The following is a 26,948-nucleotide window of genomic DNA, read 5'->3' on the forward strand; positions in this document are numbered from 1 at the left end:
ATTACAAGCTGATGCGCGGGACTTCGTCCGCGGGTATTAGGTTTTTAAAAATCCCGTGGGAAGTCCTTGATTTTCCGGGATAAAAAGTAGCCTATGTCACTCTCCAGATATTTGTCTATACACATGCAAAAAATCACGTCAATCCGTTGCGCCGCTGCGACGTGATTGAAGGACAAACTAACAAACAAACACACTTTCGCATTTATAATAAGGGTACAGTCTACTCATAACTACTTTTATTGAAGACTAGATGATTCATCATGATCATCATGATCAACCCATAGCCGGCTCACAACAGATTGATCGAACCCCCGGCCTCCAATTAGAAGGCGGATGTCCTAACGACTAGGCTATCACAGCTTCACTAGATGATTTTTTTTTTTTTTATATAAAATAAAATATCTGATATATGCAGAATAGCTACATACTGGCTAGTTGCTCCCCAGTACACTCAAGTTCTAATTATTTATTTCACAGGCAAGCAGACCCCAGCTCTTCTGAACATTGTGCTCAGACCTTAGGTAAGATACAACCTTATTTATCACTAGCTTATGCTTGCGACTTCGTCCGCGTGGACTACACAAATTTCAACCCCCTATTTCACCCCCTTAGGGATTGAATTTTCAAAAACCCTTTCTAAGCGGATGCTATAATCTATGTCATAATAGCTATATGCATGCCAAATTTCGGCTCTATCCGCCCGGTATAAGTACTTTGAGCTCTTCGTTGATAGACTGAGTCAGTCAGTCAGTCAGCTTTTCCTTTTATATGTTTAGAGAAACAAACGAACAAAACTTTCCTCTTTACAATATTAGTAGGTAATAATATAAAACACTAAGTGAATTATTATTTTACAGACGCCTGCACTCATATTCATAGAATTGAATAATAAACTTTATTGATACTTAAAATATCATGAACAAGCGTAATATTTTTCTCATTTCGATGAGTGATATTTAAGGATAGCATTCATTTTGAAATCGTAAATAATCTTGTGCATATTGCCCCATAAAGCTGTGATAGCCTTGTGGTTAACACTTCGACCTCCTATTGTAGAGGTCCGGCTTTTCATCCTGGGCACGCACCTCTAACTTTTGAGATAAGATCGTTTTAAACAATTAAATATAATATGCGTAGAAGCAGGCGTTACTTTGCGGAAGTGGCATTTTTTTATTCAGAAACAAACATTTCAACATCAGGACGCGCACCCTGCACCAGCACCGAATAACACATATAACCTTCCAACCCCCACTTCATCCCTTTAGAGGGGGATTTTCTCATAGTCGTTTCTTAGATGACACCTAACCTCAAGAAAAACCTACTTTCCAAATTTCAAGTAATTAATATCAATAATAATTAAAACTGTCCCATACAAACTTTCAAGACCTATTTTACCACCCTTATGGGCGAATTTTCCAAAAATCCTGAAACACGTATTTTTTCATTTGTACATTGACAGAAAACCCAAATACCAATTTTCATGCAAATAACACATGCCCCATTTAACACACTTAGGGGTGGAATTTCGAAAAATCCTTTCCTAGTGGATACCTACTCTTTACAAAGAATAGACACTCCAAATTTCATGTCTTTAAGACCAGCGGTTAAGGCTGTGCGTTGATATATATGTCAGTCAGTCAGTCAGTCAATCAAGACTTTGAATTTTATATATATAGATGAACCAAAAGCTTAATTTGCTGAAACTGAAACCGATCAAATCCGTATGGGGCAACATGTAGCATGCGATACAAACCGCCCGCCCTCCCACTGCTAAACATGCAGGAAAAACCAGCCACAAAGCAAGCAATATACGCACCACCACCACGCAGCACCCCACAAAACGCACTCGACGCACGTTTTGCCCCGACAGCGGAGTATCCTCAGGAGATGTAGGCTTTACAATCTTAGACTTATTACGTATACGAAAGTTAGACTTTGCAATTTGTGGATTGTAAGGCCTGTATCTATTGTCGTTTTGAATTTCCTGCGTGTGTGTGTGTGTGTGCGTGCGTGTGCGTGTGTGTGTGTGGACAAAAGTGGACGAAAATAATATCGTCACAGTCTCAATCCATGCCCAACCCACCAACGTCGGTTCGAACGACTATGAGCTGGGTTTTGGCCATAGACTGCCTCCACCTGCCACGCTGGCCAGATATACCATTCACTCTCCACCGAGAACATTATGGAAAACTTTCAGGCATGCAAGTTTCATCACAATGTATTCCTTCACTGTTAAAGAAAGTGATATTTATTTGCATAGAACACACTACTACGAAAGCTAGAGATGCGTGCACGGGCTCGAACCTCGGACCCTAGGTATACAGTACCTACGTGGCAGAAAGTAATGTCCATCGGCCTTTAGAATGATATTTTATCGTCTTTGTAGAGCGTTGTTTCTGACACTCATACCTGTACCCGTAGTATAAGATTTTACGTCACACCGTTGCTAGAATTCTAGAGTCGAAACACTACTGCGTTATAGTAAACTGGATCTTAATTGCCTTGTTTTAAAGCTCAAGTTTGTCTACACATCTACAGCCAGTGCTCCAAGCGGAAACCTTGCGAAATTAAAATCAGTGGCATTGAATTTTTGAGTATGCGGGGTACACAGACGACATCCCTACCCTCGCCGAACATTTGCGCGAGGGGGAGGAAGACGTGCTGTTGTCGCTTTATGCTGACGACAGCGCGTATCTCGCGTCGTCATATCATCAGATCATCGCTACCAATCGCATGCAACGTCTGCTGGATTTGCTCCCGGATTGGCTGGATAAGTGGAGAATGGCAGTCAACGTGGGGAAGACTGCCGTGATCCTGTTCGGCATCCGGAAGCCTTTACGTCAGCTCCAACTGCGAGGGCAGGGCATAGAGTGGCAGACTTCGGTGTGCTACTTGGGGTGTCAACCATGTGTCAGCATGATCCCCACTGTGAATCACGCCGTGGATCACGCCAAGGCTGCCACGTCGATGCTGTACCAGATCCTTACCTCAAGCCTCTCACTGAAGACCAAGCTCCGGATCTACGGAGCCTATGTCCGCTCACGTCTGACGTACGCGGCTCCTGCCTGGTATGCTCTCTGTTCAGAACACCAGAAGAGCCGCTTACAAGTCCAGCAGAACAAGTGCTTACGCATGATCGTAGGAGCGCCGAGGTACGTGAGGAATGATGTCATTCATCGCGACCTCAAGACGCCCACCGTGGAGGAGTACGTCCGTACACTTGCGCGGCGCATGTTTGCGCGCGCGGACAACGGACCTTACACACACCTTCCCGGCATCGCTCCGCTGACCATTCGACCACCGACCGGGCGTCCTCTGCCTCGGGAACTCCTAAGATCGCCACCACTAGCGTGGCACGCAGGCGATCCTAGCGATGATGATGACGACACGAGACCCACCGGATATGACACTATCTCCGCGCGCGATGGCCAGCCTATCGTCCGCAGCGCGGAGATCTCCACCGGACCAGACACCACCCCCGTGCGCGACGGCGAATCTATCGCCCGCAGCGCGGGGAACGCAACCAGCCACGAGGCCCCAAGCCAAGATGGCGGGCCCTAGCCGGTGAAATTCCGGCTAGAAGACCAACACCGGGGTAACATGAATACCCCGCGCGCTACCCGGGTAAGGAGGCTACGCCTCGAGGCCCGTACCCCTGCTTGGCTTTCGGCCAACCGGAGAAGACCCTGTCGTCGGAATTTTTGACTTCAGCTCAAGGCTCTTTAGGTCCATTTTACTTTGATGTTATTGTGTTTCGATTCTCGAATTCTAGCAACGTTTGCTGAGACATAAAATCTTATACTACGGGTACTGTAAGACGTTTTGTCGGTCTCAACGACACAGACAATGCTCTACAAACTTGCTATTTCCTTCTAAAGATCAATGTACATTCCTTTCTGACGCGTAATGTACAGTAGGTACGCGCCCAATTTTTTTTAAAGTGATATACATCGATCTTTAGAAGGAGACAGCAGATTTGTAGAGCACTGTCTCGGTTGTTGAGACCAACAAAGCGTCATATGGGTATGAGTGACAGAGACTACTCTAACTCTACAAAGATGAAAATATGTAATTCTAAAGGCCGATGTTCATCACTTTTGGCCGCGTACTGTACATCGGCTTTTAAAATGATATTTCGGCTTTGTAGAGCGTTGTCTCTGTCACTCATACCTATATGACGTTTTGTCGGTCTCAACGAACAAAATCTGCTATCTCCTTCTAAAGATCGATGTACATTACTTTCTTCTGCGTACAGTAGGTACCTACGTTGGTACATATTATAATTCTACCTATTCCAACTCGTAAGAACTTACACGTAATTACGCCAATAAGTAATAGTGGTTTCAGACAGCCAGGCTGATTGAGATCTAATTTATTGGTCCACATTCTCTGTACAGCCGCATTCTAAATCACAATAATGGCATACGGGCATGTACGACCCGCAGATTATGTCATTGCAGACCCAATCTCTAAGCGCTTTTGTTCCACACTAGAGCAAGGGATTCGGGTGTGTACATTAAGTGGAACCTAAGAAACCGGGCTTAGGCTCATTCAAAAGAGATTAAGTTTTGGATAGTAAGTGGTTTGGCAAATGTTGTCGTCTAAATATCTAAATAAGTATATAAAAGGAAAAGGTGACTGACTGACTGACTGACTGATCTATATCAACGCACAACTCAAACTACTCCTTTTCGATTTATATATATAGATTCTACCACCGTACCGCAAGACACCGGGCGAGTTTCCACCCCTATGTCGTCATCTTCCCGTACGAAACGCTTTGCGTCATCATTCCTTATACACATGGCTAGGGTCTGGAATACTCTTCCTAGATCAGTGTTTCCTGCCAATTATAATACGGGTATCTTTAAAACAAGAGTGAATAGGCACCTTCTAGGCAAACGCGTCCCATCTTAGGCCACATCATCACTTCCCATCAGGTGTGATCGTGGTCAAGCGTGCGCCTATAATGAATAAAAAAAAATTAGATTATATCTGCCACAATAACCTAAGCCAGAGTGAACGACCTAAGCTGACTGCATGATAAAATGGCTGCCAGGACGATATCGTATCGTCTAATATAAAAGCGCTTATACTCTAAAGTGAAAGCGATGTGGCTGTCACTGATGATGTTCTAGTGGAAATAAATCAGCGGGCTGACGGTGGAGCTGAAAGCCGATTAAGAGCTTCAGTTTTGATTTAGTTCCTGGGATTTATTTCGGCTCAAAATGATCGTTGATAATAGGTACAGTGCGCTTCGAACAAATAGCTCTGTACCCGTAGTACAAGATTTTACGTCTCACCAAACGAAACCAAATTCGAGAGTCGAAATATTTTCGCGTTACAGTAAAATGGACCTAAACAGCCTTGAATTGAAGTCAAATATTCAATGCCACTGATTTTAATTTCGCAATGTTTCCGCTTGGAGCGCTGGCTGTAGAAGTGTAGACAAACTTGAGCTTTAAAACAAGGCATTTAAGATCCAGTTTACTGTAACGCGGAAGTATTTCGACTCTCGAATTTGGTTTGGTTTGGTGAGACGTAAAATCTTGTACTACGGGTACTGAGCGGTGTGAAATGCTCTATTAGGTATGTTACAGTTTTTAGTGTTCTGTTAATAAATATGTACAGAGTGAGCGCTCGAACTTTGAAATGAAATAAAATAACCTGTGTAAGTGATATTGCCTCAATTTTTATTTTATTTTACAGGTCATTTATCGATCGAGAATGATGATGATAATGATGATGATGGATTAATAGGTAGGTAGGTACACGTTTTATGCGTCGTCGCTATTTTGGAAAACAGTAGTGGCGGACTACTAGGTAGCCCAAAATCTTCAAACCCCTGTACAATTTTTTAACGGCTTCCAAAAAGGAGGTGGTTCTCGATTCGGCCCATTTTTTTAAATGTAGGTATGTAGGTACATCGATTTTTTAGAGATTTCTGGACAGAGTTGCTATGATGTGTAAACTAGTTGTTGGACATGTGAATTGATATTTTAGGTATCAGGCAACGGTTTCATGATTGCACTCCAAACAAAAACTAGAAATCAAAGAGTAGGTAGGTACTTAAAGTTTGCCCGACTTCAACATACGAGTACCTACATTACATTATTTTTTTACTTTGTACCTAGTGGTTTTGGAAGTCAGTATTTTTAATAAAAAAAAATTAATCAAATCTCAAAACTCTTTATGTTATTTACAAACAGAGGTCTATTCGTCACATTAATTGTCGGGCTTTTCACAATTAGTGAACTACGTATTAGGTGTATGAAATTGGGTGCCAACTAGACATGTGTCCGCTATAGCTTAACTTAACTGAAAACCGCTGCCGTGCCTATAGCGTACCGTAGCGTTATTGTCGTAGCTAGCAACGGTTTTCAGTTATCATCTATGACGAACCACCTGACAACGCAACGCTGCCAACTGGCAACTGACAATGCATTGTTTGGTTTTTTGGTAACTAGAAACGCAATAATTATGCCTTCTCTTTCTTTCTATCACTGAAAGCTGAGAAGGAGCGGTTATTGGCTACCGGCTTAGTAACTAAGAACTTGGTAAACCAAAGTCGACCTTATCTCTATTACGCTAAGGCTTAACTGTACAAGTACTTGTCCATTACACTTTGATCTATCATTCTAAATACAGTTAGCCTTAGAGTAATAGAGATAAGGTCCTCTTTGGTTTATCAATCTTCATGAAATGTTTGTGGTTAACTGGACTGTGGCAAACTATTCGTGCAGGCGTCCACTATAGTTTGACCTATGTCAATGATCAAATTAAACTTTACTGCTATGAACTTAAGGTTATCATTACTTCACGATATTCATGAAAGTAAAATTGGTTTTTTTTAGTGAATATGCGCGCGCTAGCTATACAGACGGTATTGATACGGCAGCTAGCTTAGTTACTACTACGTAAACCGCTGCGCGTTGCGCATATTAAATTAGTTGAAACACAACTCTGATACCGATATTCGGCAACGGTTAACAATATCGGTATTGAAACTAAGTAACTGTTGATTAACCGTTGCCGTAAATAGCCAATAACGCCCATCTTTAGTGCCAACATTCAAACTGGGATCGTAAATGTCAAGCGCAATCGCTCTTTTTCACGAGACAAAAACTCCGCCTGTTCCGAATTGACACTCCAAATACAAATAAAGGTTGGGCTTAACAAGGGTTTAACACATATTGTATTGTCAGAGTGAACTAGAGTGAGTGAGCTCTCAGTTTGGTTCTGAATCGACATCTGTCAAATATTAGGTACTAGCTTTTACTCCCGTGGTAATTTGAAAAAAAATTGCCAGGAGGAATAAGACACCGATCATGGATACAGAGCAGTGCACTATTTAAGGACGCTTTAAAAGATTGTAAAAATATATTGTTTTCCCGGGATAAAAGGAAGCCTATGCCACTCTCCAGGTTCTCAACTATAACCATGCAAAAATCATGTCGATACATAGATAGCTCTGTTGCGGCGTAATCCCCGCTAATATTATAAATGCGAAAGTGTGTTTGTTTGTTGATTTGTTGGTATGTCCTTCAATCACGCCGCAACCGAGCAAGGATCAACGTGATTTTTTGTATAGTTATAGTTGAGAACCTGGAGAGTGACATAGGCTACCTTTTATTTCGAAAAACAAAGGAGAGTGACATAGGCTACTTTTTATTCCGAAAAACAAAAAGTGGGGCCGATTCTCTTGTACACAATCTCTAAACTAAACTAAATTTAGTGCCATCCTTTTCCGCAAGCAACGTTATGAAAGGGATAGCATTAGATTTAGACGTTTTAGCGAATGAATACACTTCACTAATTTTATACACCCTTTAATTAACATTTACACAAGCACAATACAATAGTAAGTAATATGTGTAGTCGTAAAAATAATTGATCACTTACCTTTAGGTGAGATTGTTGTCACGCCCGTACCTGTAACAGACAAAATCTCTATACTTTGGTCAAGTCAAGTTGGTAGCTACATAATAATATGATATGTAGGTACAGCATTTCTAATAAGTGCTTCAAAAAGCCAGCCAAGTGCGAGTCAGACTCGCGCACCGAGGTTTCCGTACTACAATTGTAATTATCGAAATTTTGCACTATAAATCAAAAATTATTATGCCTAAAAATAAATAAAAGTATGTTTTAGAATGTACAAGTAAAGCTCTTTCATATGATTACCCACTTGCTATAGTAATCTTACGGATTGACAGACTTCACACACCTTTGAGAACATTATGGAGAACTCTCAGGCATGCAGGTTTCCCCAAGATGTTTTCCTTCACCGTTAAAGCGAGTGATATTTAATTTCTTAAAACGCTCATACCTACCTAAATCCCAAAAATTAGAGGTAGAGGAGGAGCCCGAGATCGAACTCCCGGCCTCCTGAATACGAGGCAGACGGTGCAACCACTAGGCTATCACACCTAAGCTAGACTAGCACATTAAAGTTTAGTTAGAGTTTAGTTAGATTGTAACAATTTAGAGGATTGAGGAAATTTTTGCAATTGTGCATTGTAAGGGTCTACATCTTCTGAGGATGCTCCGGTGTCGTGTCGGGGCGAAAGGTACGTCGGGTGTGTTTGGGATTTGTCTGGTGCTGCGTGGTGGTGGTGCGTATTGCTTGCCTGGTGGCTGCTTCTTTCTGCATGTTTAGCAGTGGGCGGGCAGTGCATTTCGCATGCTGCATGTGGCACCATACAGATTCGACCTGTTTCAGCGGATTATAGCGAATTAAGCTTTTGGTTTACTGTAATTTAGAGGATTCTAAAATGTCTGACTTTAGATGTAAATTTCAGCCCGATCCGTCCAGTAGTTTGAGCCGTGCGCTGATAGATCATTCAGTCAGTCAGTCAGTTAGTCAGTCAGTCACCTTTTCCTCTTATGTATATATTTAGGCACGACCTTCTGCAATGAGGAAAACCATGCAGAGAGAAAGAGAGGTTCGGGTTAATTTATTGGCGAACTCTTACAGTGTAATAACTTTTGTACATTTATACCGCCACAGACTTACTGGCCGACATTTGCTGTTGTTATAATATGTGCGTTTCACTCATTAATCTTGCAACGCTCTCAATATTTAATGTATTCTCATTTTACAGTCTGGCGTATCTCCAATTTATTGTATCATACTCCTATCTCGTATGTGCAATGAAACAAACTTGGTATTAGCACAGTGTATTGAAAAAAAAAAGAATATTAGCCATGTTACTCATGACTAACATTCTCTTTTCTCCTCCATCTAAGCGTTAAGGTCTGTACACACCTGAGCTGCACTTCACCTCGCGGCACAGAGCGTCGAAATATTATTTCTATCATTTTGTGTGGCGCATATCTGCGCATATATCACTGTTGCGGCAGCACTGCTGCCGCTGCGTGCAGCGTGGTTCGGAATCATACCTTCACCGCACATCGCTGCGCGTCGCGGCTGGAGAGAATATTGTGAAGCACAAAAATTGCGGAGCGGCAGCAGTGGCGTGCACAGTGTTTGAAGCTAGGGTAGGCATTAGTTAGGTTTTTTTTTTTTTTTTTTTTTTTATTGCGAATTGAACGCTTTAGAGATCAATCCTCAATCTGAGGTAACAAACAAAATAAACTAAAATAAAAAACAAATAATGATAATAAATTAAACAGTAAGGGGGTCCCTAAGGAAGTGTTCCTTTAACTTTTTCTTAAGCACCCCCTCACTGACCTTATTCTCTTCCCTTAACCACTCTATGCCGTTGTAAATTTTAGGTACCAAATATTCACTTAACCTTTCACCGTAGTAGTTACAGACTTTGGGTAACATGAATCTTGTCTCCCTATTACTTCTAGCGTTATCCCTAAGCTTCGTGGGGTTTTAAAATTTTTTTGAAAAATAATGTTCTCTAGCTATTAGGTAATCTACTTTACTATGTACAGGCAATATTTTTAGATCTGTACCTGTGGGTAGGAACCTGTTTACTGGCAGGTCATACTGAAAAATATGCATTGAGCTATTACAACTGGGGTAAGCAGTGCATTTCTGCCTCTATGACCTGCACGCCACTGAGCGGCAGGAATCGAACCCGCGTCTCCCGGGATCGCGCCCGACGCTCTGATCATTAAGCTACGGCCATAATGTTCTCAAAAGCTTGTGTGTGTGTCTGCCAATCCGAACTTGGTCAGCGTGACAAACTTTGGCCTTAACATTTCTTATTCTGAAATGTACTCAGTAGTGGTCCATCAATGGGTTAAGATGAGATATTTAGGTATAGTTTTTTTTGAATTAAATTAATTTCAACCCTAATTCTAAGTGAATTAAGCTGAGTTTAAAAGACGTTGCGGTCGGTTCCATTCCACTTTTCCTCGGACCTAAGCACGAACCTCAGGAATAAGGAACACGACCCAGAGCGAGAATTTATTGTCCACTGCTGGACTTGGGTCTCTGCCACCCTAGGCCAATCACAGGAGTCGCAACCCTTTAGACAAAACAAAGTTGAATTAAAAACTCCATAGTTTTATACTTCATTCGCTGATAAATTCAATTTTCACAATCTTTTGTTTATTGTTTTCAGACAAATGATTCATGGTCTAAGAGCCAGCGCCTGCCAGACCTTTGTTATTTTATAAAAGTTAAAAGTTTTTCTGTGTAATGACCCCATCGTGGCAACCCCCTTTAAACTTTAAGGACGTCTGGCAGGGGGTTGCCATACTAACTATCTGGCAGTGCATGACGTGATTTCTAATGCTGCTAATGCTATTCCGAAGATAATATAAAAAAAACCGGCCAAGTGCGAGTCAGGCTCGCGCAATGAGGGTTCCGTACTACAGTCGTATTTTTTCGACATTTTGCACGATAATTTAAAAACTATGATGCATAAAAATAAATAAAAATCTGTTTTAGAATGTACAGGTGAAGACCTTTCATAATATGATACCCCACTTGATATAGTCACTCACTTCGAAAGTTGAAAATACTAATTATTAGTTCATGACCACAATTAATTTTTTTTTGTGTGATCTAACCCTAAATTCACGGTTTTCAGATTTTTCCCCAAATGTAAGCTATAAGATCTACCTACCTGCCAAATTTCAAGAATCTAGGTCAACGGGAAGTATCCTGTAAGTTTCTTGACAGACAGACAACAAAGTGATCCTATAAGGGTTCCGTTTTTCCTTTTGAGGTACGGAACCCTAAAAATTACACTTAATACTTTGACGTATCATATCTCCCCAAAACCACCATGATCCAGACTTTATAGTCACTGATCGTATCTACCAGTGTTTGGGACAATACGCAGAGAAACTTTCAGCTTTTATAAAATAACAAAGGTCTGATAGGTGCTGGCTATTTTTTATATGAACAGTAAAATATCCGCTTACCAGCTTCAGAATACCTCGACCAACTCTCTACCATTGACCAAATAAATAAGCGAAAAAAATTACGTTCGTATTGTTTTTGTTTCATTTGGAGCTTTCCAAACTGAAAACACTTGTTTTGTTTACTTATTTCGGTGTACATTAATGGCGCCTTCAAAATTGTCGCAAAGTACCGCACGGAGGCAGCGCCGCTGCAGCGCTGCGGCCACGCTGCTTTGTAAATCTGCGCAGGTACAGTGCTGCATTCGCGCGTTTTTATATGAATTACAAAGCAGCGCGGATGCAGCGCTATGGTCGCGCTGCTTTGTAAATCCATCTTCGTGCCTCCGCGCAGCACTTTGCATGCAAATTTGAAGGCGCCCTATAATATCATTGCCATAGCTATCATCATAAAAAAACCGGCCAAGTGCGAGTAAGGCTCGCGCAATGAGGGTTCCGTACTACAGTCGTATTTTTTCGACATTTTTTTCGACAACAGGAAGTACCCTGTAGGTTTCTTGACAGACAGACAGACAGACAACAAAGTGATCCTATAAGGGTTCCGTTTTTCCTTTTGAGGTACGGAACCCTAAAAATTGAAACGATGACGCATCGTTTCAATTTATGTCCACTGCCAAGTTACTGAAGTCACTCCTATTTAGACAAAAACATTGGAACCAAAAATACCATTATTGGACCATTTAAATAATTTACCAAGATAAAATAGGCATAGGGCAAAGGCGACGTTAAATTTCCTAATCCAAGGCAGGAGGGCGATACGCTTGCGTCGAATTTAATGGCATTTGTATTTTGAGTGTTTTCGAAGCAACCGCAATTTTTTCCTGTGCCTGGGATCGAGCCCCGTACCGCCCATATAGAAGGCCGAAGTTTTAGTCACTAGGTTATCACATATTTTAAGAACCTTTATTTAATTGTTTTAAAAGTTATTAACAGCTAATCTTTTCGTCGGGTAAACGTAAAGCAAAGGGATCTTTCAAAATTTCCTGGAAACTTAAAAGTTACGAGTTCAAAGTGACGTTGATAACAAAGTTTTAGTCGTGCAAGTTTAGGTAAGGGTCGGTTGTTACACGGAGTTTAGTTAGGGGTTATAAACGGTGCGGATAAAAATAAGCAGCATCGGTGAGGCTTAGAACATTATTTATTGGGTGTCATACGTCATGAATATCATTGATGGCGATAGTAGGTACATCATTACTTGGGTGTCATAAGCATCATCGGTTGGGCTTAGCACATTATTACTTGGATGTCATGAACGTTATCGCTGGGGTTTAGCACATCATTACTTTGGTATTATAAGCATCATCGGTTGGGCTTAGCATATCGTTACTTGGGCGTCATAAGCATCATCGGTTGGGCTTAGCACATCATTACTTGGGTGTCATAAGCATCATCGGTTGGGCTTAGGACATCATTACTTAGATGTCATGAACGTTATCGCTGAGGCTTAGCACATCATTACTTTGGTATTATGAGCATCATGGGTTGGGTTTAGCACATCATTACTTGGGTGTCATAAGCATAATCGGTTGGGCTTAGGACATCATTACTTGGATGTCATGAACGTTATCGCTGGGGCTTAGCACACCATTACTTTGGTATTATGAGCATCATGGGTTGGGCTTAGCATATCATTACTTGGGTGTCATAAATAGCTATTATGACGTAGACATCCGCTAATAAAGAATTTTTGAAAATTCAATCTCTAAAGGGCTAAAACAGGGGTTCAAAATTTGTGTAGTCTACGGTCGCGGGCATAAGCTAGTGTTACAATATCACAATATGTATCAGTGTAACAAATCATGAAACTTGTGGGCAGCTGAATTCGCAAAGTATTGTTTATCAAGACGACAGTTGCCCGGAAATAAATTGCCTCTGAGAGGCCTTCACGGCACCGCCTTCCCCTTGCAAACTTCATTATGTACCTCTGTAGATTTCTATTAGGCTTGATGTATGATGGCTGAGTGGTTGGAGTACGTAGCTCTTCACCAAACTGAATTTTATATCAACAGCGCAAGAATGTTTTTTTATTCGATAAGCTGTGCTAGCCTAGTGGTTAGGACGTCCGCCTTCTAATCGGAGGTCCGATCCCGGGCACGCACCTCTAACTTTTCGGAGTTATGTGAGTTTTAATTAATTAAATATCACTTGCTTTAACGGTGAAGGAAAACATCGTGAGGAAACCTGCATGGCTGAGAGTTCTCCATAATGTTCTCAAAGGTGTGTGAAGTCTACCAATCCGTACATGGCCAGCGTGGTAGACTATGGCCAAAAATCCTTCTCACTCTGAGAGGAGACCCGTGCTCTGTAGTGAGCCGGCGATGGGTTGATCAGGATCTAAAAGTCCATGAATTTAAGTTAAAAATTGAGTACTTTTAGTACCGCAAATTGCTATTGCGCTGGAACCATGTCTCATTGGTTCACATATTTGTCTCAATATTGGTAAACATAGACAATAGCTTGTTTTTTTCATAAAGTTTGATCAAATTACCATCAAAGTGGCCGGACAACGAGTTTTATAATGGGTCAACATTTTTGAAAAAAACCCATTTGCTGCCTCTATTATTTCAAACTTTAGCTACCTACCTATTAAATTTTTTGTCGCAAAAAAATTAAAACGCTGCCAGTATATTTTATTAGTCGCCGTTATTAATTAGTCACCGTCATTAACACATAGACTACTTTTTATCCCGGAAAATCAAAGAGTTCCCGCGAGATTTTGAAAAATTTAAATCAACGCTGACGAAGTCGCGGGCATCAGCTAGTAATCATTAAACCAAAGAATCAAAAATGTTGTATGCATAAGAATCTGCAAACCCACCGCATTGTTAAATATTATCCCAAGAAAACCCTTGCCATTATGTCTTTAATAGAAAGGGGTCACAAAGACTACGCGGAGAGTGGAAGGACTGAAGTATCATTATCAACCCATCTAGAACACGTGTCACCTCTCGGAATGAGAATGGTTTGGTCATAGTCCACCACGCTAACCAAGTTTGGATTGGCAGACTATTGGGTGGCTCGGGCTGAAATTAGCTATTATGACATAGACATTTTTAGGACGCAGGATTTATGAAAATTCAATCCTAAGGGGGTTCGAAATTTGTGTATTCCACGCGGACGAAGTCGCGAGCATAAGCTAGTAGTCCATATCACAAAAGCAGTGAACGTTATAAAACTTTATTGAAAAATGCTATTTGTTTGTCTAGTTATTGGCTCATCTGTTTGCATTTCATAGCTGTGGAACCCATAGAGCAGAAACAAAGAGGAGATGTTGTATTAAGATTTCCCTATGAAATATCGAGTGACATTTTGCGGGGTGAGGGGTTGTGGAACGCCGCCCACTTCTCAATTTTCCATCTGCGGGTTAGTAGCAAAACTACTCGCTTAGCGACCTAACATCGATATATTGATGTCACTACATAGTTCAGCTATCTCACACTAGATGTCATTTTCTAGAACTATTTTAATAATTACGTATAAAATTACTTACAAATGAAATGTGATACCATTCATAGCATCAGAACGTCTGTCTGAATAACTTTGACACGATAAAACACAACACTTCATCCTTTTGTTCTTAAAAACGCGAAAACACACCGATAATACGAGTCTCAATATATGTGAACCTGACGAACGCAGACAGCATACTAACTAAGGCCCCGCCCACAGTGATGACGTCAGGACCTAGTTGAAAATCACAGTGCACAGTTGCTTAGGCCAACTCCTCTTTGTTTCTGCTCTGTGGTGGAACCGCACGGCGCAATTCTGTTTAAATTTCATAACTTTTCTGTTTACTGAGAGCTTAGAAGCCTTACTTTAGGGACAAATCCTTCGTACACATCATTATGTGGACAACATGAATTTGTATTGAGAAACCGGACAAGTGCGAGCCAGACTGGCCCACCGAAGGTTCCGTACTTTGTAAACAACGCTATCGCGTCATCATTATCTCAACCCATCGCCAGCTCACTACTGAGCTCGGGGAGTGGTGGAGGGAGTGTAAGGGGGAAGACGAAGGACCTGTGGGGGGAGGGGGGGGGGGGGGGGGGTAGGCTAGGGGGATTTTGGGGGAGCTAGGGGGAGGTTGAGGGAAATAGTGTGAGCTCACACTTCTATTGAGAATAAAAAACCGGCCAAGTGCGAGTACATGAAGGGTTCGGCACCATTGAACAAGAAATCTCGAAGCAGTACGATACAAATTTGCAAGTTAATGAGAGTCTGTCCGTCTGTCTGTCAAGAAACCTACAGGGTACTTCCCGTTGACATAGAATCATGAAATTTGGCAGGTAGGTAGATCTTATAGCTGACGTTTGGGGAAAAATCTGAAAACCGTGAATTTAGGCTTACATCACACAAAAAAAATTAAATTGTGATCATGAACTAATACTAATTAGTATTTTCAATTTTCTAAGTAAGATAACTATATCAAGTGGGGTATCATATGAAAGGTCTTAATCCGTGCATTCTAAAACAAATTTTTATTTATATTAATGTATCATAGTTTTTGAATTATCCTGCAAAATGTCGAAAAAATACGACTGTAGTACGGAACCCTCATTGCGCGAGCCTGACTCGCACTTGGCCGGTTTTTTGTGGTATCAGATCAATAATCATCAGTACTATCACCTATCACCTGTCTTCGTTTTTACTAGCGTTGTGTTTACATTCTGTAGGTATTTTAGAATGTACAAATGCCAGTATCAGTATGATACAGGGGGCACGGGCGGCTCTTCCAACATCAAGATAATCTAAATATATAAAAGGAAAAGGTGACTGACTGACTGACTGACTGACTGACTGACTGACTGACTGATCTATCAACGCACAGCTCAAACTACTGGACGGATCGGGCTGAAATTTGGCATGCAGATAGCTATTATGACGTAGGCATCCGCTAAGAAAGGATTTTTGAAAATTCAACCCCTAAGGTGGTGAAATAGGGGTTTGAAATTTGAGTAGTCCACGTGGACGAAGTCGCGAGCATAAGCTAGTACGTGATAATACCCTACCCTATCTTGTGACTACTTTAAATTATCTAATAATTCTAGCTAAGTACTGAAATAAACAGCTGTGACGGACGGACAGACGAACAGAAGGACTTAGTAAATTGTTGGACCATAATGGTTCCTTTTTTACCATTTTGGTACGGAACCCTAAAAAGGGTAACATCCATAGTGGTAAATATGGACTAAAAGGAAAAGTTTTGTGTTTGTAAAACAAAAGTATGTAGGTGTTCAATGAAGTTGCGGGGATACTGCTAGCTTTATGTTTTCTTCATTTAGTCTTTTTAGGGTTCTGTACCTCAAAAGGAACTTTTAAATAGGATCACTTCATTGTCTGTCTGTACGTCTGTCGTGTCTGCCAAGGGTATCAAAACATATATGTTTCCTTTCCCGTTGACCTAGAATAATGAAATTTGGCAGGTGGCAAGGTCTAATAGCACAAGTAAAGGAAATAACTATAAACCATGAATTTGTAGTTACACAAAAAAAAATAAAAAAAAAAATTGTACGATGGTACAAAATGGTACCTTAAACCCTTCGTGTGCGAGCCCGACTTGCACTTGACCGGTTTTTAAATAATAAGAAACTCAAAGGAGTAATACGCAGCTCTATGCTAATAAATAAAACAAACAATAAATACAAAAGCATAATAATTTATTAATAAAAAAAATTACATTAAAATATAACAAAACATAGACGTGCACATAATTGTTAAGCAATTTTAAAAGTGCAACAATAATTACAAAATAGTTTTACATAATTTTAAAATAAAATTCGCAAAACAATAAAGTACGAAAACACAAAAATATTTCAAAATTAGCCTTTCTAATTCGCACACTTGCTTACCTATCATCAACCTCTGCCCACTAACACGTCCCTTAACACCTAAAATATTATAGTACATAATAATCAAAATCAAAATCACTATTTGTACAAGTCTAAACACATTTTTTGAGGCAAACATTGTTCTCAAAAAATTTCTAACACACTTTTAAAGTTCGGTAATCACATTTGTTCCGCACATAAAGTTCGTCGGCTATCCGCTCACTGACAACTCGGGAAGTTAGTTCCGAAAGCTTCCGGGACACACGACCGATGCCGATGAGCGTCGATCACCGACTCACTGCGCTGCGCCAGTCTTCTGCCAGGAATCCTTGCATCCCTTCCAACCCTCCCCTCACCCTACACGATACGCACGGTTTGTTTTATTACTTTTATTTTTCTTTAATAATCCTGTTTAATGGTCTATTCCGTTTCTATAAAACTTCCCAAATTTCCCTTTTGTAGTGTCGCACCTTACGAAACGCGTTTCGCATGTTTTTGCTTTGTTTAATGCAGCGGTTTTCAAACTTTTCCCTGTCCCAGTTATTTCGTATGATATGATAATACTTCGAATTGATATGATAATGCTCGTGTTAGCAGTTAGCACAAGCACTTAAAACTTCGCATAACGCATTATAACTAGCATACGCTGCATTTACAACATTGTTTTCGAGCAGCGGACTTAACCCGAAAGGTCGGCGGTTCAAACCCCACTCGTTGAACTATTGTCGTACCTACTCCTAGCACAAGCTTAACGCTTAGTTGGAGGGGAAAGGGGAATAGTAGTCATGGTTCTCTTCTCGCGTCAAAGAACCGATTTTCACATTTCCTTTTTATTTACTTACTAGCTGACCCGCCCCGGCTTGGCTAGGGTGGAGTATTTCGGACTGGGAAATACAGACAGACAGACAGACTGGGGAAGACAGACAGACAGACAGACAGACTGACAGACAGACAGACAGACAGACAGACAGACAGATAGACAGACAGACAAACAGACAGACAAAAATGAAAAAAATTACAGTTTTGGGTTCAGTATCGATTATAGAGTGCCCTCGAAAAAAAAATTTCAAACTATCTTCAATGTACAGAATTTGACCTGTTACAGTTTTATTATAAGTATTGATATTGATAAAGGTTAAAGTACTGTTTGTGTTTATACTGTCAGATTAGTACCACGTAAGTTTGTTGAAGATTTGATGAACAGTTTTGGAAATAGAGGAGGAACTCCTCAACGGCTAAAGGCAAATCGATCCTGATCATTATAATAGCTTGGTAAAATGTAGACCCTTAACCATAATACATAACATATAGCATACGATTTTCATTTCGTCCCTGTTAGTAGCAGGTTTGATTCGGGTAAAAAATATTAATACGCGCCTTTTTTCAGTGCAGTGCAATACGGTTCAACAGTTTCATTGTATTTAGAACATTTCGCGAGGAATATTTATAAGTATCTAGGTAAAATACAATAGAAGTAACGCATTCATACTCATATTTTGTCTGCGGAATAGGTAGGCTTCCCGCCTCAACTAGTCTATATTTATAATCGAAATTACTCACGATAGTTTAAAATAATATAAATAATAGTCTTGTTACCGCACTTGTGATTACCGCCTTTTGAAACGGAAGTCACGTGATCTGTTGCGTCGATATCTTGAGTCAATTTCTATAAATGCGGGTTTTGATTGGGTGACGTGGTAGCGGCCAGTAGGGACTGCGTAGTTTAAGCAGTCTCGTTCCGACTCGAGACTCGGCGACTATTAAATGCTGTTTGTGTTTAGGTCGCCATTTTTATTGAGTGGTTGTAATAGTAATTATTGTACCCTAATCAAGTTATATTGCAGTTAGATTATTATAAAGAGTAAATTTACTCTTTATAATAATCTAACTTATCGAGAGGTTTAAACCTCTCGATAAGCCTCTACGCGTGTGATCAATATCTGCGCTCAAGTTTCACAATAGACGACATTCAAATAATTAACCAAAAAATAACTTATAATGCTCTGCTTTTCTGTCTGACTTTTAATTAACTTCTGGTACCCTTTTAGTCTTTTACGCTTTGGCGTGACGTGCTTTGCTATGGCTTCACATACCATTTGGGAAACGCTGGCTGGTGTATCGAATGTGGAAAATCGCGGAAACATTAGGCAGGTATCAAGTTGTTGCTGTAGTAAGTATAAGTATAGGAAAATATTTTTTACCAACTCCGTTCTCAGGTACTGTGAATGGGCGCTTTTAGAGCGATATTCGATGCACGTTTTGTGTGAATTTGTTCGTACATTTTACTTCACTATTTTTACGCGGGATTATAATGCTTTGCGAGTTGAGTTGATGCCAAGTACATTTTTAAGCCCCGACGTAAAGGAGTGTTATATAAGATAGTTTTTTTTTTAAATTAAGCGTCAGGCTTGTGCTAGGAGTAGGTACGACAATAGTGCAACGGGCGGGATTTGAACCGTCGACCTTTCGGTTTTCAGTCTACTCCTATACCGGTTGAGCTATTGAGGCTCAGATGGTACTTAGTTGTACAAATCCAAACTAATATTACAAATGCGAAAGTATGTCTGTCTGTTAGCCTTTAGTACTTGTAGACGTTATTGTGTTTCGAGTCTCGAATTCTAGCAACGTTTGGTGAGACGTAAAATCTTATACTAAGCGTAATGATGTTAAGTGATTACCGCTGCCCATGAACATTTGCAGTACCAAAGGAATCACCAGTGCGTTGCCGGCCTTCCAGGAATTTGTTGGTCCACCCCTTGATTACCCCCATGTTGTAATCTAATGGGAACACCACCGAAGGGAGTTGATTCTATTAATTAATAGAAAAAAAATCGTCTTTCAGATCAATTGAATCAAAAAGATACAATCATTTTATTTACATTTCCAGTTCTTTATTGTAATTTTAAGTACCTAATTGAATTCCATATCGTTCGCTTTATACGATCTCTTTATTTTACACAACGTATCTACGTAATATTTTCATTTCGGAAAGTATTATATTATATTTAAATTAAATGTTATACAAATTGGATATCGAGCATTGGCGAATATTTGTAATCTAAATATATAACAGGAAAAGGTGACTGACTGACTGTCTAGCTGATCTATCAACGCACAGCTCAAACAAGTGGACGGATCGGGTTGAAATTTGGCATGCAGATAGCTATTATGACGTAGGCATCCGCTATGAAGGATTTTTGTAAAATTCAACCCCTAAGGGGGTGAAATAGGGGTTTGAAATTTGTGTAGTCCACGCGGACGAAGTCGCGAGCATAAACTAGTAAAAGGATATAATTGTATTAAGTAAATGTCTCTTTACAGTCGTACTAGACGTAGACGTACGTGCCCGTGACTTCGTCCCCCTGCCTCATAGCCCAATTACCATCTCGACCTGTCGCAAACTATATAGTTCATTTTAGCGTTTAAACTATCGTGAGTGATTTCCTAATATATAATGGCTCGAACTGACTCCCTTGAAAAAGGACCCCGGATGGGTTCGAAACTAGTCGGGCTAACGTCTACTAAACACGTGAGTAAAGCCGGGACAGATATTATATATATGGTTCATCATTATCATCAACCCAACGCCGCCGGCCCACTCTCGAGTCCCCTCTCAGAATGAAAAGAGTTTAGGCCATAGTCCACCACGCTTGACAAGTGCGGATGCGCAGACGTAACACACCTTTACAAATATTATAGAGAATTCTCAGGCATTTTAAATAATAAAAACCTTTAGAAGTTATTTTTGAAAATCCTTCCTTAAGGGTGGTAAAATAGGGGATGAAAGTTTGTATAGGAAAGTTTCAATTATTATTATTAACTTGAAAGTTGGAAGATAGGTTTTTTCTAGAGGGTACGGCAGCTAACAATCGGTTTTGAGAAAATTTTGGAATTAGGGGTTGGAAGGTTACATGTATGATGTACCTATGTATACACAAGTCCTATGTTTTTGAAGTTAGAGACATGAAAATCGGATTTTTGATTATCATCTTTTATACAAAATCTGTATAAGTTATTTTAGAAATCCCCTTGATGGTAAAATAGGTGATGAAAGTTTTAATGATTGCTAACTTGAACTTTGGAAGGTAAAGTCCTTTTAGGGGGTAAGTATCAGCTAAGAAAAGATTTTGCGAAAATCCACTCTTAAGGGGGTGAAAGTTTATATGAAAGTCATAATTATGTTTTTGAAGTTACAGGTATGAAAATCGACATTTGTGTATAGTACGTGACTGGTTGAAATGGCAATCGAGGAGGGAACACCCTACACGTGTGCGGGTGACATTTAAAATTTTCTGTCTTTATCATTTGTATGGGATTGTGCAACGAAGAGAGCCCTATATTAATTTCTCTCCTCTCTGTGCGAGATTCTTCCTGTCCGATTATTTGAGCGCACCGTTGTGAGATGCCTCATCATACCATTGCTGTTACCTATTTCATACTTCTGCAATACCATTCAATACATTCAGAGCGTTTTCAATAGGGTTTTGCAATTGCATAGACAACTCTGAAAGCCTACCTAATAAGACTTGGTCTGCCTGTTCATTGATTGAGAGCTTTCCTATTTTATACAGAATGTATATAAACTACGGAGTGTCTGATAAATCAAATAACATGATTAATGATATATTATGTAGTACATAGTATGTATTAAATATGAAACCCGTATTAAATGTGCCCGATATTTACCTTCTACTCTACTACATATATGATATTATAATTATGGGGACCGGTCAATTCACAAAAAACCGGCCAAGTGCGAGTCAGGCTCGCGCAACGAGGGTTCCGTACCACAGTCGTATTTCTTCGACATTTTGCACGATAATTCAAAAGCCCTTTCATATGATACCCCACTTGATATAGTTATCTTACTTCGAAAATTGAAAATACTAATTATTAGTTTATGACCACAATTTAATTTTTTTTGTGTGATGTAACCACAAATTCACGGTTTTCAGATTTTCCCCAAATGTCAGCTATAAGATCTACCTACCCGCCAAATTTCATGATTCTAGGTCAACGGGAAGTACCCTGTAGGTTTCTTGACAGACAGACGGACAGACAGACAGACAGACAGACAGACAGACAACAAAGTGATCCTATAAGGGTTCCGTTTTTCCTTTTGAGGTACGGAACCCTAAAAACAAATAACAAAGTTTCATTCCACAAACAAATTCTGGCAAAATTATTATGAATCATTTTATCATCGTTATAAAACTTTTGGTTCTACAAATAATTCACTTGATAAAACAAATTACTAGACAAAATATATTCATTTCATAATATACCATTTGATAAACAGTTCATTTCCTAATCGTGTTACTTAGAAAAACAACAAATATACCTATACGTCTTTTTTTTTTTTTAACGCTGGGAAATGCGTTTACGCATCCCCTCTTCCTGGAAGCCAGCCAGCTAACCAGCCAGCCAACTAACTGGAGGGAAGGTATGTGGGACTCGCCGGCCGAGAGGCGACCGGAATACCCAACTAAAACCCAGCGGCATTTCTGCACGTCGCCTGGCGACTGGGTCACGGGAACGCCGAAGCAAACCACCGCGACCCAGTCAGCGACATCCGCCGAGGCGGACGAGGTCCCCCACCACACGTCCGAGGCGCACCAACGATGTGCGCCTCCTCCCCCGGGGACCCAACGGGCAACAACGCGATCCCGCGCACGTCACCCGCGTCCCATCCTCCGCCTCGTCCACTGTGCCCTCTGCTAGTCAGAGGGACACGCGGAGAAACCTCCCCCTGCCAGGTCATTAGCCATGGCCAACAATATCCCCGAAGAGAGATTATTAGCCATGTTACCGGGGTGCACCGGCCCGAATACTGCTCTTCCCCTCGGATGCCCGAAGGCATCCAAAAGGGACCAGCAGCACACAGGCACACTGGGAGGTTACCTATACGTCTAAGGTCTTACACGACGAGTCTATGTATGCTTACTGTCTCGTTGGTCTAGTGGCCAGCATGTTCAACTGCAGACGCATAATATGTACCTACTTAATGGTTTTAAATTTAGATTAACGAACTGTAAAGTGTTAGGTAAACCCTCAGTAAAATAAAGGCTTTATTCATTTATTTATTTTAAGTGCGAGCTGGAGATCTGTGACACGAGACAGACAGACAGCAGAATGACATTAATAGGAACAAGTATTTACCCTTTGGGTACGGAACCCTAAGAATCACGTGTCATTGTTCTTTTCTAACAAAGGTCCATACAGAAACTCCATTGCATGTGGTTAGGGTTGCCAGGTCGCCAAACCTAATAGCCGGACAGACCAGCCAGTTTGGCCGGACATTTGGGTAGAAAGGCCGGACATCCTACATTATTGAGGATTTTGTGTCTTAGTATTAATAGGTACGACAAAAAACTTGTATGTAAAGCCTAACAAAAGCCGGATACTGTTTATTTTGGCCGGACACGCAATCAAAAAGCCTACCTATGTCCGGCTTTAACCGGACGCCTGGCAAACCTACATGTGGTTCAGCTACTTAAATAAGCGTGTCCACAGTTGGAATCGTGAATTCTGGAAACTAAATCGGTCCTCAAACTTCCAACCGACGCGACGGGGTCGACAGTGACTGATTAATTTAAAGTAGAGGACATTATTACGTTGCTCCTATTTAAAGTTGTTCCTTAGGGTTCGTTTACACTGGAGACAAGGATTCTTGATCACGTAGAGTAACTCCCAGCATAACTCTCTCCATCGCCCGCTGAGTGACTTCTGAGATCCGTAGGAGAACTAGAGTAACCGAAATAAGATGAAGGACATCAGACGAGTCGCAGGGAGCCGCTGGATTCAGGCGGCGCAAGACCGTGGCGTGTGGAAGTCCCTACAAGAGACCCATGTCCAGCCGGACATAGACATCTATCGGTTGATGATGATGATGATAGTCCTCTCTCTACGTTTAATTTATCAATTTATAATTAGAATTCATTCATGCGCGTGGATTTAGGTTTTTGAAAATCCCGTGAGAAATCAGGTTTTTCCCGATTTCTAAATAATTGAAACCAATTCAATTTTGCTGTACGATTTTGTTTCCAGAGTTCACGATTCCAACAGTGGACAAGTTTATTTGAGTAGCTGAACTAAATGGAATGTAGTTTCTGGAAAATTAAGAATCCCATGGAATTCTTATTAAAAATTTCACGGACGTCCACGCAGACGAAGAACGCAGTTTGTTTGTTTGTTGGTATGTCCTTCAATCACGTCTCGATTTTTAAAAATCCTAAATCCACGCGAAGTCGCGAGCATCAACTAGTTTTATATGTAACAAGTAGCAACTAACAAGTGTACGCAGCGATGCCACGAGACCAGAGTGAACTAGAGTGAGGTAACTCTCGGTTTGATCCTGAATCGACGATATGTCAAATGTAAGGCTATGGATCGCGTTAAATTAAAGAAAAATAGGGCTACCTGTGTCAAATAGCCTCAATAGCTCAACGGGTAAAGGAGTGGACTGAAAACCGAAAGGTCAACGGATCAAACCCTGCCCGTTGCACTATAAGGGTTCCGTTTTTCCTTTTGAGGTACGGAACCCAAAAAAAACTAATATTTCACGCCTACGTTTTGTTACAAGTTCCCTTAGGCCTTATTATTATTGAACTGTGACGAGACTTCCCGTCGCGAGACAATTTGTCCTGTGACAGTCTTCTAGACTTAATGGAGCTCTTAAGGTAAGTGCTAAATGAATTCCCGGTGACTTGTAGTTGATAGGACTTTCAAAATTCACTTGGGACATGGTAATTAGCGAGACTGCTTATTGTGGGGTTTAATTGGCTACTTAAAGTTTCATCATGATCAACCCATCGCCAGCTCACTACAGAGCACGGGTCTCCTCTCAGAGAGAAGGATTTTGGTTATAGTCTACCACGCTGGCCATCTTTCTTTCTTAGCTCTGGGCTGGTTTCCGCACTTAAACGTTTCCGTCTGTTGTGCGTCACGCTGGCCTTCACACACCTTTGAGAACATTATGGAGAACTCTCAGGCATGCCGGTTTCCTCACGATGTTTCCTTCACCGTTAGAACGAGTGATATTTATTTATTAAAACGCACATAGATCCGAAATGTTAGGGGTGCGTGCCCGGGATCGAACCCCCGACCTTCGATTAGAAGGCGGACGTCCTAACCTAATTTTGCATCCGTGACTCGTCCGCGCCTCGTACGTGGCACGGCCCGCGACCGTCACGTGCTGGCGTAAATCATCCCTTAATCATCCCAAAGTCGTGGAACCGAACGAGATAATGGGGCTAATTCCTTTGTACACAATCTCTAAACTAAACTAAAATGGCACGTCTAAATCTATTGCTATCCCTTTCATAATGTTGCTCGCGGAAAAGGATAGCACTAGATTTAGACCTGTTAATTTAGTTTAGTTTAGAGATTGTGTACAAGAGAATCGGCCCCATTATTCCCTTTTAATAAAACTTCTGGCTTTTGTTTCCTTAAATTGAAAACGAATTTCCAGAATGACCCAGCTGCCAGGGCCGCGGGTCGGCCGGGGCAGACCGATCCTCTCATTTTACAAAATTATTGATTTAAGAGTATAAACATACCAGACGGGAATTTAATATTAGTCACGACGCGCACAGGCTTATGGAGAGTTTTACCTTTTACAATAACCTACTGCAATATTAACTTGATTAGGGCCCAATTGCAATTGCGACCACTCAATCAAAAATGGCGACCTAAACACAAAAGCATTTAGTACCTAGTCGGTTGAATCTACGTCTGAACGAGACTAGCCTAAAAACCACCAACCACCAGTATTTAATACCATCGAGTCAAGATGGCTGCCTCGTCGCAATAGATCACGCCACTTCCATTTCAAAAGGCGCCAAATACAAATATGCGATAACACGATTATTATTATACGATAATTCACGGTATTTAGATTTTTCCCCTCATGTCTGCTATAAGACCTACCTTCCTGCCAAATTTCAAGATTCTAGATCAACGGGAAGTACCCCGTAGGTTTCTTAACAGACAGACAGACAACAAAATGATCCTATAAGGGTTCCGTTTTTCCTTTTGAGGTACGGAATCCTAAAAAGGATGGACGAACTGTCGCTGGACACCACCACAAAACACTAAAATATATTATTAGTTGTAAGTAATAAAAACCTGTATAAACTATTTAAGGACATTACCGCTTAAGTGAAGTAAAAAACCTAAAAAAACCATTCAACCATTCCATACTGACAGACAACGAAGTGATCCTATGAGGGTTCCTTTTTCTCTGGAGATACGGAACCCTAAAAACATCTCGCTGTGTCAATGAGGCTTGGAGCAGTTATTATTATCTTAAATTTTTCGTGAGGAGATGTTTTCAAATGAACGAACTCGAAGAAGGAAAATAAATTGTCTGTGAAATTTTAAAGGTGACTAAATTTCAGATGAAAGGAGACCATTTTATCCGACTACGGCAAAGCCAAACGCAAAAGGAAGGGTTATGATTTTAGCAGTCTTTAAGACCGGCCATACACGGACAGCTTGAAGCAGTCAGGATGGTCTGCTTTAATCTGCGACTGCATACTGAACTACAGACTAATACGTACGTACATACTCGAACCGCTCAAGCAGTTGCAACTGCTTCGGGCGGTTGGCAGCACGGTGAAATTTCATCATGCGGTCAAGCAATCGCCAGGCATACACTGACTGCTCGAGCTGTCGACGGCTCTTGCGCAGTTACCTCCGCCCACGCTCCTCATTCCACGTCGCGCACGCTTCCCGCCCGCACGGCGACAACATCGATACTGATGCGCTTATAAG

General features: G+C 40.9%; 2 protein-coding genes across 2 annotated transcripts in view; one reads left to right on the forward strand and one right to left on the reverse strand.

Moving 5' to 3' along the window:
- The window catches only part of LOC117995781 (glutamate receptor 1-like), a 307,480-nt gene extending 290,029 nt beyond the window's left edge, over positions 1-17,451 (reverse strand). The window contains exons 1-2 of the mRNA XM_069508830.1: positions 17,196-17,451; positions 7,903-7,932 (exon numbers count right to left, since the gene is read on the reverse strand). Coding sequence (XP_069364931.1) covers positions 7,903-7,932; positions 17,196-17,313 — 148 coding nt within the window. The 5' untranslated portion in view covers positions 17,314-17,451. The remainder of the gene's footprint in view (positions 1-7,902; positions 7,933-17,195) is intronic.
- The window catches only part of LOC117995436 (N(G),N(G)-dimethylarginine dimethylaminohydrolase 1), a 408,993-nt gene that overhangs the window by 324,977 nt on the left and 57,068 nt on the right, over positions 1-26,948 (forward strand). The gene's annotated exons all lie outside the window — the stretch shown is intronic.

This window comes from Maniola hyperantus, chromosome Z (assembly GCF_902806685.2).
Source record: "Maniola hyperantus chromosome Z, iAphHyp1.2, whole genome shotgun sequence".
Lineage (NCBI taxonomy): Eukaryota > Metazoa > Arthropoda > Insecta > Lepidoptera > Nymphalidae > Maniola > Maniola hyperantus.